Source organism: Pseudopodoces humilis, chromosome 18 (genome assembly GCF_049639895.1).
Source record: "Pseudopodoces humilis isolate 2021_Gansu_Grassland_sample_001 chromosome 18, ASM4963989v1, whole genome shotgun sequence".
Lineage (NCBI taxonomy): Eukaryota > Metazoa > Chordata > Aves > Passeriformes > Paridae > Pseudopodoces > Pseudopodoces humilis.
The window spans coordinates 2,339,130-2,351,746 of NC_142217.1; the positions used below are offsets into that span (position 1 = coordinate 2,339,130).

General features: G+C 41.3%; 1 protein-coding gene across 9 annotated transcripts in view; it reads right to left on the bottom strand.

The window, feature by feature from the left end:
- TBC1D24 (TBC1 domain family member 24) overlaps nt 1–12,617 on the bottom strand; it is a 34,214-nt gene that overhangs the window by 12,537 nt on the left and 9,060 nt on the right. For 3 of the 9 annotated variants that reach the window (XM_005522781.3, XM_014252708.2, XM_088063885.1), the window contains 3 exons: nt 10,408–10,645; nt 7,532–8,562; nt 5,306–5,323 (listed from right to left, as the gene is read on the bottom strand). In XM_005522781.3, the coding sequence (XP_005522838.1) occupies nt 5,306–5,323; nt 7,532–8,490 (977 nt within the window). In that variant the 5' untranslated portion in view covers nt 8,491–8,562; nt 10,408–10,645. Of the gene's footprint in view, nt 1–5,305; nt 5,324–7,531; nt 8,563–10,407; nt 10,646–11,528; nt 11,635–11,992; nt 12,123–12,487; nt 12,506–12,617 lie in introns of those variants that run through there. The other 6 variants (XM_014252709.2, XM_088063888.1, XM_088063887.1 and 3 more) reach the window with 6 other exon arrangements.

A 12,617-nucleotide genomic window follows, 5' to 3' on the forward strand; every position in this document is an offset into this window, starting at 1 on the left:
GTCAGGATCTGAAAGGAAGGGGTAGTATTTTTTCTACCTTGCGGTCCTGGCTGTATCGTGGGATGAGAGAATTCCTAAACCCCTCAGAAACTTTAGAGAAGTTCCACCTCTTGGAAACATGTCATTACCAATGACTTCCACTTCATTATTGCAATAGATTGGCATTTAAGAAAGGGAAACAGCTAAGGAAGTTAAGGCTGCTGGAGGCTGGTGGGAGTTTTTCCTCTTGGCCAATAACTGGCCATTTCTCAGATTTGACAGTAGTTTTGACCATTGAAAAGTGAGATCAACCTGTGAACACCACCTTAAAACCTAAGCCCGGGAATTTGTCTCTTTGGTTTCCAGCTTTGAAAGGTAGCAGAACTCCAGCTGGCTCCCATCCCCTCCTCAGGCCATTGGGGTTGGCTCAGGGGTTGGGCTGGGCCTGCCGTGGTCCCTGGGCAGGAGATGGGCCCGGGCTGGGCTCTGCTGCAGCTTCCTGGGAAGCCTCCGGGGCGGCTGAAGCCTTTTCCTGAGTGGGGAGGGGGAGGGAGGTAGGGGGACTCTGTGCACCACTGAGCTGAAACCCGGCACCATGAACACCCATGGCTTGAGCCAGATTCTAACCCTTTTACTATCCAGATGAGACTTGCAGATTTAATCCTTTTTCCAGGAAGAGGGCAAGAGAGAGTGATCAACAGGTAAAGAGACAAACTGTCAAAGACAGTGAAGAAAGGAATTAAGCTTCAGATGGGGGAGAGAGATAAGGAGATGCCTTAATAAGCTGAAATATTCTTTTGTTAAAGCTATGGAGATGGACAATAGTGTTCTGAAAAAACTCCTTTAATTCACAACAGAGTCTTTTGGGAGGAATGGAGTATTTCAAAGTGTGGATCTAAGCAAATGGTGAAGTGGTTGTGATCTTATGTATGCTGGAACAGAAACAGAGAAGTGAGAGTTGTTGAAAATTTGTGGCCCTTAAGAGACAAAGAGGAAACTTCTGCTTCCAGAGATGATCAGAGACAGATGAAAAGAACTTTTGCCTTTGAATAACTCATCCTTAAAATGACACCCCTTGAGTTACGGCCCACGAGCACACCTCAGAGTGGTGTGAAATGGGAGGAAAGGACTGATGGCAGAGTTTTCTGGGCAGCTGGCATCAGAAAAACAGAAAGGCATGAGAAAATGGTTTTCTTGTAAAGAACTCCATAGACTGACAAAAGAGAACTTCTTTTTCTCTACAAAGACTGGTGAAAAGACTATAGCAAAGCTGTGACTGTTTTAACCACCAGGTTTTTTTGTCTCTATGTTGTTCAACAAGGGAGTGGTTGGGTGGTGGGGAAGAAGGGTTTCTGGAGGTTTTATTCTGCTTTCTTATCCTTGTAGTTTTGTTAATAAACTTTCTTTATTCCTTTTAAGTTTTAAGCCTGTTTTGCCCTTCTCCTAATCCATATCTCACAGCAAGAAATAAGTTTTCTAGTGATTTTTTAGCTAATGCTTTAAGATTACAACAATTATGAACCAAAACCATTCCTAGGATCATCGTTACAGATGGAGCCTGAGAACATTAAGGAATGCTAAACACTGACACTGGGAAGGAAATCCCTGTACCTCCCCTCCCCCCACCCCAAAGGGTCTGATACAGTTAGAAGGATTGATTCATGTCTTCTAAACACTTGAAGGTAACAATCTGATGATTTTATCTTTAACCAGCCTTCATTTCTCAGATTAAACAAGCACACAAACCCAGAGCCTGGGGATTAAATGGTATTTTCTTCCACGGTCTATGTTAAACGCTAAAAATGCAATAGTGACAGCCAAGGACACAGAATTTATGCAAGTCACTGAATTACTGGGCAGACAGGTGTTAAATAAAGCCTTATTACTTTGCTCTGCATGCAAGGGTTTGGGTGCAAGTATTTGCCTGTTTCTGATAGGGTTTTTTGACAATTACACATTTCTTTTCTCTCAGTTTCATGAGCATGAAGGGGCCCTCAGTACTGTACATCTGCATGGATCTGGATAGCTTAGCTCACTCCCTAAAACACACAAAACATATAAATTTTTTACTTTTCATGCTTGTAGTACCAAAAAGCAGCAGCATTTGCAAAGCAGAACAGTGCTTACTTGGAGACACTGGGAACTGCTTTCTGGAACTCGCTGTAAGTGCCTTGGTGTCAAGCATTTTGAATGATGTGAATCTGTAGGTCACTTAAAAAAATTACTAAAATTACTGCTTATTTTAGCCAAATTAACTAAATCAAACTTTGCATTGCTAGACTGCATTATTTAACGCAAGGAAGGAAGAAGGAACTTCCGTGGGCAACTATTTAAACTAGCTGTAACTATTTATGGGTTTTAAAACTCACAGTATCACTGACTAGGGACATTATTTGTACTTTTAAACACAGCAATCTGAGGCAAAGGAGAGATCCACTGAAACAAAGTAGGAACCAAGCCTTGAATCCCCATGTCCAGAATCTTACTTTAGGTATCACCCTCTGTGTTCTGGCAGGTCAGCAGCTAAAACTGCTGTCACTACAGAACAGAGCTGAGACAAAGTCTTGGTTTCAGCTCAGTAGAACTTCAGATTTTTTCTCCCCCCACATTTAAGGAATTAAAAAATATTCAGGGCAGTCAACTATTTATTAGAATGAATTTCCAGTGGAAAAGCAATGTCAAAACCCATTTAAATTTACATCTCAAGCAAGCTTCAGAATTATTTGTATACCTGGTCTGTATGTTTTTCACATTTCTGTGAGCTGTTTGGACAACTAAACTTCAATTCTTTTTCTAAAAGGCTCTCACAGTTAGGGTATCTTTGCTTTTGCCTTTTTTCCTTCTCCTGGCTACTCTGAACTGCTGACTTAAACATTTTCCTACCCAAACCCCTCTCAATGCCTTTGTTCAACAGCATTCTGAACACATCCCTTTCAGTACCCTGAAGCACAACTCTTCCATGTAGGTAGAATATCACCTTTTCAAACAGATCTTTCTAATTTACTAGAAAGCATTTACCACTGTATTGGCCATTTAGAACTGTACCAGGCATAAAGTTCCTGCCCTTTGAATATCATGGTAAATAATTTCACATTTAATGGCACCATCAAGTTAAACCAAAGAAAGTAGCCAAAGAATGTGAAACAAAATGACCTGCTATTTCCCAGTAAGGAATCACAGCTGTGGATGGTTGAGACTGAAACCTGACCCTATGTTGAGAAGTGTCCACATACAGCCTGCACCTATCAAACCAAACTCCATGCTGCTGAGCAAAAATATAACTTTTTTGGGGGCTTCCAGAAAATTGCAACTAGTTACAAGTATCTAACCTGTATTAATTCTCTTATTTTTGACAGAATTTATCTAATGACACTAATGAAATAATGTAATGAAAATCATCTCCTTCAGCTGGCAGTTGCTTTTCAAAGTATTAAATGAGTGAAAGAGAACAGAACACAAGTGAGCTAAGAGAAAAATCAAATGCTTTGGTTTATATTAATTGAGGAAAATTAAGTTTAGCCTTCAACACTCCACTCCTTTCAGGCTCATCTGTGAAAACACTGTAGCTTGAGAGAAAAGCTGGACAGCATTAAAATCTACCACTAGAACTGAACAAATTCAGAAGGTTTTACCCTGCATTAGAGTTTTCCTCAGTTACAGAGATCCACATGACAACTTTCTCTTGATTGCTGATGTTGGAAAGACTTGTTCAACTGCTGTTATTCCGAGGAATTAGATTTGAAAACCAGCACAATTAATGTTTAATAAAGCAGCATTTGTTAATTTCAAAGGAACGTTGCTTTTCCAGCTGTATAATTAATACGATGTGCTTCAGAGACCTCCAAGTTCCCTAAGGTAAAGCCAAGGCTGAAGACATGCAGTAGCACCTAAATGGATGTGCCCTTTATTATTAAAAAAAAACAACTAATACCCAGCTCTGAAGATTACTCACTGAATTACATCTTTCTGTTCTACTCTGGCTTGGGTCAAATCTCAGAGGAGATGCATTATCTTTAAAATCCATTATAATTTCAGTGAGGCTATAACTGTGTGGTAAAAAGATATTTCTTTTTCAGTCATAAATAGCAATATAAGTAATTTGTGGTATATAAACCTGAAACCTAATCTTGTGTCCAGATCAGTGTAAGCAGATGCCCTGCTCTCCCTAAGCACCATCAAGCCAAACCGCTTCCAAGCATAAATCAAGGCTTCCTGCTGCTTTCAGAACAACCCAACTGCAAAAATAGTACACAAATGCTGAAGATTCACTTGACTGGGATTAAGAGCTTGCTGATTTGTTAGAGGTAAAATCCTCAACACAGAAGTTATGGTATGAAACATATTTTGCTAAGTCTCTTAAGATGTTTTTTCAAACATGAAAACATGAGGAAGTTAATTCTACCTTTGATTTTATAAATTAGTACAAGTGTTGCTGTGCATCACTCACTAAAGTTAACTCAGGGCACCAGCAGCAAGGCCAGAGGATTCTCAAAGGCATGAATATAAACCCAAACATCTGTGGTATTTAATACTCACAGGGCAGCCTTTCTCTTTCCAAGTTCTCTGCTTATCAGGTATCACAATCCACTCACTAGATTTTGTTCTTTACAATTTACTTTTCGGGCCAAGACTTGATAAATGACTTCATTAACTGTTAATGCTCTATGGCTGAGTAACTCCAACCTCCTTGACACAGAAAAAGAGTCTTGTCTTCTCAACTAAAAAAACCCTACCTACTTAAAAATAAATATAATCTACTATAAACAGAGACAGGCCACTTTAAGGAGTGTGCCAAGTTGGGGTCAGTCCAAAATTTTCCCAATTAACTGCAGAAAGCTTCCAAAGAAGATAAAGAGTTGACTGTTCCACATCTAATGCAACAGCATATACCAGGTTTAGAGGTGGGATGATACCTAACAGCTCATTTAAGCTGTTAAATTTGAGATGTTTTTAAAAAATTATACTTTTTCTTCCAGAGTAGAAAAGACCATTATTATAATGGCCCTTTATAGCCAGAACCATAATCCACCATGTACTTTCTCCATGTACAGTACTCTTTCCCCCTCTGGAAAACACAGGTGTATTGCTGCCTGAAGTGGTGTGCTGACTCCTTGGGCTCACTACCCCTTCTCTCACAGCTTTGTGTGTGCTATGAACTAACTTTGCAGGAGGGTATTCAGGAGATGTGGCATAGCAATCAGGTGCTCTGATTGCTGCTCTGCTTCTCCTGCCCCAATATTAGCAATATGTGATGGCCTTTGAAAAAACAACAAGCCAAAGACAGCAGGAATGAGCAAAGTGCAAAGACTCAAGTGTTTTAACCTACCTTTTGGGAGGTGCAAGACTGCAAACAGGAGTGGTGCAGTGGAGATGGAATGGACAGAAGGAGAACATACAAGGAGAAAGACAAAAAAGATAGAAAAGATCAGTGACTTCCTACATCCATGACAAATTGAGTGAAAGGAGCCTGGAGAGAAACAAAGCAAGGTTTGAGTCACCAAGTACTAAAAAACAATCAGACAGGTTAAAACATTTATATTTCTATCTTTCCCTTTTTTTGTCATGTGATGGGAAAATAAATCATCTGCTCCTTGCACAGGCCAAACACAGCTGGTGAAGAGAACTCACAGGCCCCCCCTGGAGCCCTGGAGAACAGCTCACTTCTGCATTTCCATCTGCCCACATTGGGACCCAAACTGAGCCAAGTCAAGCTCCCAGCAGCACCGTGCCTGGGGACACTGAGAAGTTTCAGTGGGTTTACAAAGGTAGCCAAGAGAGGATGAAAATTTTTTATTTCACCAACTCTGCCTGGCATAGCTGTAACTACTGGCTTTATTTGGGTATATTACTGTATTTTGCCTGGAAAGGATCACTGTTGTGAGTGAGAATTTCTCTGCAACATTTAACGCAGAAGGAGCCTTTGGAGTGTCTGTGGTTGGTTGATGTATGTTTTCTTTTTCTCTGGTTTATTTAAATTATTTTTTAAATTTTATTTTTATTTAAAGCTCTAATTGTGTTTCAAGCAATATATTCAAGAATATTACAACTCTCCTGAACTTTCTAACAGGAAGACACAATGGAGGAGTCAGTATTTTGTTACAAGTCTCAAATACAATGGTCTGAACTGTCCCCAGTGTGACAATCCAGTGGCTAAAGGCCTTGAAATATTTGAGAGTGACAGGAAGATGCTGAAACTGATTGTAAACCAAGCTGTGAGTCTAAAAAATTAAAATTAAAAAATCCCTTGGAAGAGACCAGGGGGAGCTTTACATGTATGTAGACACATGAAGCTAACATTTACGTGATCTTTTAGGCTGAAATATACTGATTGTGTATTGCCATGCCATGGAATCATATCTGTTTGCAACTACTCTAACAAACTCAGCAATGCAGTTGGCTGGAAGATCCTACTACATCAGTGGAGATTTAGAGAAAATGAGACTGTGCATCTAGAATATCAGTGTCTAGATATTACACTCACTGACACAGGAGACTTTTAGAAGTCACCTCTCTTCAGAGGGCAGGGCAGTTCATAAAACCGTCCAACACTTAAACTTCAGAGTTCAAAAATAGTTGTGAGAAGTTTTCTGCTGTCAGAGGCCTCTGGAAAAACAGAACATGCACCACTTACCTGCACATACATTTCCACTTGGCAAGATACTAATTTTATTCAGGTTAATATACTGCTGCCTTTTCTATATCCATTGAGAGGCCTTTCAGCTAAGTTTTTTATTAGTATGACTTTTGCTGTCACATCAGAGCAGGATTTCATTTACTGGTTTCAGAGTTGGTTCTTCCTCCCCTTATTTCTGAGAAGAGCTTGTAATTCTGCAACAGTTTATTGGATCTGTATAGTCACTTTTCTCTTCCATGGTTATTTCAAAATTATTTTTTCTAGTAGTACATGAACCTGCCACAAAACAGGTCAACTCCTACCTGTGAGTACTATACTCTTGACTTCCAAGATGCTTGCAGTCAAATTGATTTACAAGTAACCTGCAAACAAGACTTATTTCTTCCTTGCTCTGTTAAAACAGCACCTCAGTCAAGCAAAATGTTCCTTGCTGTGACAGTGCCTTACACTAAAGAAATTGTTGAATTCACAGTACTGCGCAGCATCAAATTGACATTTTATACAAATAATATCATATTTAAGAATCAATTTTCACACTTCTCTCGGTATGTTTCTTCCAAGTAATTTATCAGTATTTTTTCCAACTTTGCTAAAATGTCTTTTAGCTCAAAAACTGCTTATGAAACATACTTTTGAGATATAATACCTGTAATTAATATATACTTGTATAAATTCATAACTGAGCAAGCTATAAGAAACTTCTGTTCCTCTTGTATCATAACACTTCAGTTACACTTCCCATTACAATCCCAGCAATGCTTGATTTTGGAGTTGCTGAGTTTTTCTGCAGAGAAAATGCATCAGGTGACACCAGAATGCACCAGTGGAGCTTCCCCACCAGTCACCCAGGGCTGTCTGACTGCTCCCCACAGTGGGAAAACTTGAGAGATTGCTCAGGTTACCTGTGCTAAGCCCTACCTTTTCTGTTTGACCGTGATGCCCTTCTGCTGCAAAGCCTTCTCATTGGCCATCTGCAGGAGCTGGATCTCCTTCCGAGAGAAAAGGCGGATAGCAAAGGCTTTTTCCAGGAGCCTCTCTGGGGACACTGACTTGGCAATGTCCCTCACGAAGGCTCGAATGTCCTGCTGGATGCTGTCAGACTCCATGGGCTGCCCAGCTCTGACTTTGTGAAAGAATTTCAGAAGAGCCAGTGCAACACGATAGAGAACTTTGTACCCTTCCACCAGGAAGACGTCAAAGACCCGTGCAACGTATGCCATGGGCAGCTCTCCGAAGAGCCACCGCTGCCAGTCCGAGTACACCTCCAGCACATCCTCAGACACTGCCACCATCAGCTTGTGGGCTGCCTGGCAGTACTTGTTCACCAGGTCCCCAAAGGTCATGCAGGAGGACTCAAAGGCCAGAAAGGTCTGATCAATGAGCCGCTTGGACGGGTCGTTGCAAGCCAGGATGCGACAGACCTGCTCAAAGCACTCGGCCTCGTCCTTGCTGTAGTGCAGGAGCAGCGCAATCACCGAAGGCAGAGCTGGGCAGAACGAGATGTCCGGGAACTGATTGGCGATGCACAGAATGATCTTCCTGATGGCCCCGATGCCCTCCGCGTTCAGGCAGTACGAGGGGATCAGGCTGTTGTCCACGAACTCTGGCAGTGGAAGGGAGCTGCTGTTGCGTTTTCCAACGATCTTCACCACAATATCCCGGTACACGTTTGCATCTGGGGTCACTGTACGGCACGGAATATTGCTGATGAGTTTGTGGTACACTTTGGCTCTCAGACAGTGGTTTTTGGCCCAATAGCCCTGCCGGGCCAGCTGCTTGAGCTCATGGAAGTCTGTGCAGGTGAGCTCTTTTGTATCCTGGCTCTGGGCACTCACATCCATTTTGTCCCAGTCCACAAAGCGGCTGTATTCATCCATGGCTCCAGGAGAAGCGAATCACATAAATCATGAGAACAGAGACCTTAGTCATTGATGGACTCTTGGATTTTTCTGCAGAAGGAAAGTAAAATTCCAGACATTTGAGTAACAGATAATCTCTTATTTTCTTTCAGAACACACGTATGTACATGTTCCCACAATGGCAAAACTGTTTTATAAAGCAAAAAAAGTTAAAGATGCCTTGTTATTTTTAAGCCAAACTCTTCTTCCATTCTGTCAGTAATTGATCAAACTGTAGTAATTGATCAAAGGCCAGCCAAGAGGCTGATACTGAGGACATCTCCCAAGGAAATTAATTTCCCTAACTGGAAGTCCAAGCTGAGGCAAGGACCTTTACATTAACACCCCACTTAAGAGAACAGAAGAATCCCAATGCAAAAAAATATATTGCAAAGTATGTTCAATTTGCAATCTCTCTTTCCAATTATCTGGGGAAGTATAAGTGAAACTTACACTAGAAGGATGAAGTCTCACAAGTAATGTGAGACTGAGACAGTTCTGAGACTGTGTGGCCAGTGAGAAGAGATACTGTGCTCCTACTAACCACAGTCATGTCCTCTGAGTCATTTCTTTGTGCTGGTACTAGCACCTGTGTGACCACATAGTCACTGGGATTAGCTTGTTAATCTGGTACAATTTTTCTTTTCCACTGGGTAAGGTTTCTTCATGGAAAGAGTAGTCAGACATTGGAACAAGCTGCCCAGGAAGGTGGTGGAGTCACTGTCCCTGAACAGCATTCCAGAAATATCCCTGGAAGTGTTCAAGAACTATCTGGATTTGACATTTAGTGCTCTGGTCTAGTTGACAAGGTGGTGATTGGTCCAAGGTCGGACTCAATCTTGGAGGTCTTTTCCATCCTCAATGACTTTGTGTAGCTGTACAGTCAGCCAGATCATTGATTGTGCCAGAAGAGAGACATGTGCAGGACAAGAACCCTGCCTCCTGACTGCAGCACAGGGTCAAACACCTTCATTAAAACAATTACATTTTCTAAGTGCTGCTCTGGATGCTGGCCCTGTCATACAGGCACACAACAGCTCTCCCATTGGACATGCCACAGATACCTTTGTGACAGCACTAGGAACTGAAACATCAGGTTCTGGCCTCCAGTGCCTCATGCCAGGTTTACCTGATCTACCAGGTGGCTCCAGGTTCAGAACACACCTGTATCCCAGCAGAGTGTAGCTGTGACCACTAAAGGCCATATCTAAACTGGCTTTAATCAATCAGTGAAAAGCCAGAAGGGGATGCACAATAACCTCAACTATAGCAGCAGCTCTGCTGAGTGCTGGAACCCATGTGTCATCAGTGTCCAGCTGGAGCTGCAAACACGGCTGCGAATGCTGCATACTCTGCAAAAGCAGACAGTCCCTATAAAATCCATCAGGCCCATAAAACTGTTTTGTGCAATTAAGACATTATATAGCAAGGTTAAATCAATGAAAATATTCACTGAAAGGCTTCTAAAAAACCCTCAGTCATTCCTGTACTGACAGACTGAAAAATGCATGGTACTTGACATTTATTGGCATGGTCTTCCATAAATCAGGTGCTTTAAAATTATTTGAAACTTAAGGTAGATATACAATCAAGGTGAGATCTCATCCTCCTAGATGCAACATAAGAAATAAATCTAACCTTTTGCCTGAAGAATAACAGCCAATCCAGACAGTTTTAGATTCTGAGTAAATGCTAACCTGGGTATTTTGGAATCACATGTTGGAAGTCCCAAATTGAAGCCCTCTTTTAAAAGTTTGGCAGCAGTGTGTAGGAGCCTTTCAGAGACAGGTTTTAGATGGCTCTTCTCTACCATATTTAATTCAGGGCTTTTTTTAAAAAGAATACTGGTTTTTGATCATCCTTCTTACAGTGTAAGAGTGATACAGAAATGCTCACCATTTCATTTTGTTGCATTCTTCCACATCTGAAACTAATTTTCAGACTGTAATTAAAGGAGGCAACACATTGTCCTGACTCCAGTTCTGAAAGGGAGATCTCTGAGATGGGCTCAGCTGTGGTCTCTCAATGTAAGCTCAGCATGTGTTTCCTGGACATCCAGTAACAGAGAGACACCAGTCCATTGCAGGTCCAACATCAGCTCCAGGGAAGTGAACATTTTTCTGTAATTCTCCACCTGGGAATCACAGAAACACTCATTTTTAATTCAAATCCTAGAATAAGGATTTATTATTATTTTTAAAAATATATTTATTATATATATATATTTATTTTATATATATATATATACACACATATTTATAATATTCTTCTTTTGTAGAAGACAATTTTAATCCTACTTTGCAGTGGTAAAAGCATGGGGAGATGAACCATTCTGCTCCTGGACACTTCAGCATAGAAACTATCACTGCCTGTGCTTGCTGGAGTCTCCAGCATGCTTCCACTCTCTGCCATCATCCCCTGGGAGCTGCGGAGATTTAGATTAAGGAGGGTTAAGTAAAATGTTCATCATATAAGACAATTTCAAAGATTCATCTTGGCTGTCTTTTTTTTTCCGTAAACTTTTTTCTCCTGTCTTCTTTTCTAAGATACACAGGCATACGTAGAGGCTGCATCAAACAGACATTTTTCACTGTAGCTGCCCATTCCAGAAAGTAATGAATTTGATGCATATGTGCTCTTGAAACTCACTGAAATCCACGGCTAGAGGATGGGAGTCAGGCTGCCAGAAGTTTTAATTTGAGCTCAGAGTTTTATACATATTTTGGCTGGGATAAATCTGTGGGGTCTGCAAGTAGGTCTGTCTGCTTATGCTTTTCACAGGTCTAGATACTGCAATAAAAAGTAACAGCAAAGCAATTGGGCTCATCAGGGCTGCCAGAACGTGACCAGCTCTTAACTGTGCTTGTAAAATCAACAGAACTCGTGTGCTTCAGTGTAATGGTGCACAGCTCCTGATATATTGCCAGTAGCTACTGTAAGCCAGCAGGCCTCAAACAGGGAGGATTTACTTGCCAAATGAGAAGAGCCCAAGAAATCTCAGGAAAATTCCAGCCAACCTTCAACTTCTCCTTAACTCTTTCTGAATTGTCCTCCCCATCTCCTGTGAGGCAAGTTCTCTCTCTTCTGGTAATGGTGTAAAGAGCAAAGTTTAACTCTGGGCTGCTGGGGAGAGGAGACAGAAGATGTTTCACCCTCAGCAGTCAAAAGCCAGTGAGTCCTGGCTGTCTCCTGCCCATCCCTCCCGCCACAAGGAAGCAAGCAGGCAGTACAGAGCTGTATTTGGAGGGAGGCTGGAGTTTCAGTTAGGGAGCAAAAGGATGCTGTTAGGATGCAGTTAGGAGCTAGAGGATGGCTGTGTGAGAGTGCAGTTGTGTCACAAAGTCCCATATCCACTTAAACTACCTTGCTTACCCCTCCAGATAAAGGAGGGGTAAGAGTGGCAGAAGAGAAAAATCATTTCAGTATGAAATGTTTACATATAGATACGGCCATAGGCAGGCAGAGAGACTCATTTACAGACCCTTAGTGCAGCAAAACTCTTTCCCTCCTGCTTTAGAGAAGTCCACATCATGTTATGGTAAATATGCTCTAAGTGGAGATGGGGACAACAGGATGAATGAGCACCTGAACAGCACAGAACTGAAATGAATAGAATGATAAGGGCATTGTAAAAACTAGAACAAAAAAAAAACAAACCAAAAAAAACATTATTCATAACAACCATAGAATCACAGAACATTTTGGGTTGGAAGGGACTTTAAAGCCCATCTCATTCCCTTCCCTGCCATGGCCAGGGACACCTTTCACTATCCCAGCTTGCTCCAAGCCCTGTGCAACCTGGCCTTGGACACTTCCAGGAATGGGGCAGCCACAGCTTCTCTGAGCACCTACAAAGCTTTAAAGTTGTGTACTAAGGGTAAGCAGTCGTTATCCTTTCTAATCAGACTGACTTTTAAAAAAAGTAGGAACTAACACAGAAGAACAGAACCAGGAGAAAAAATTTCCTTTTTAGTACCTGTCCCACAATTGTAGATTGTTAGATTTATTAGTTTTCAACAAAGCTCTTCAGATAAGTGCACTATTAAAAAAAAAAAAAAAGCAAGTACACAAATGAGAAGTAGAAATAGAAAAATGCATACTGAGTA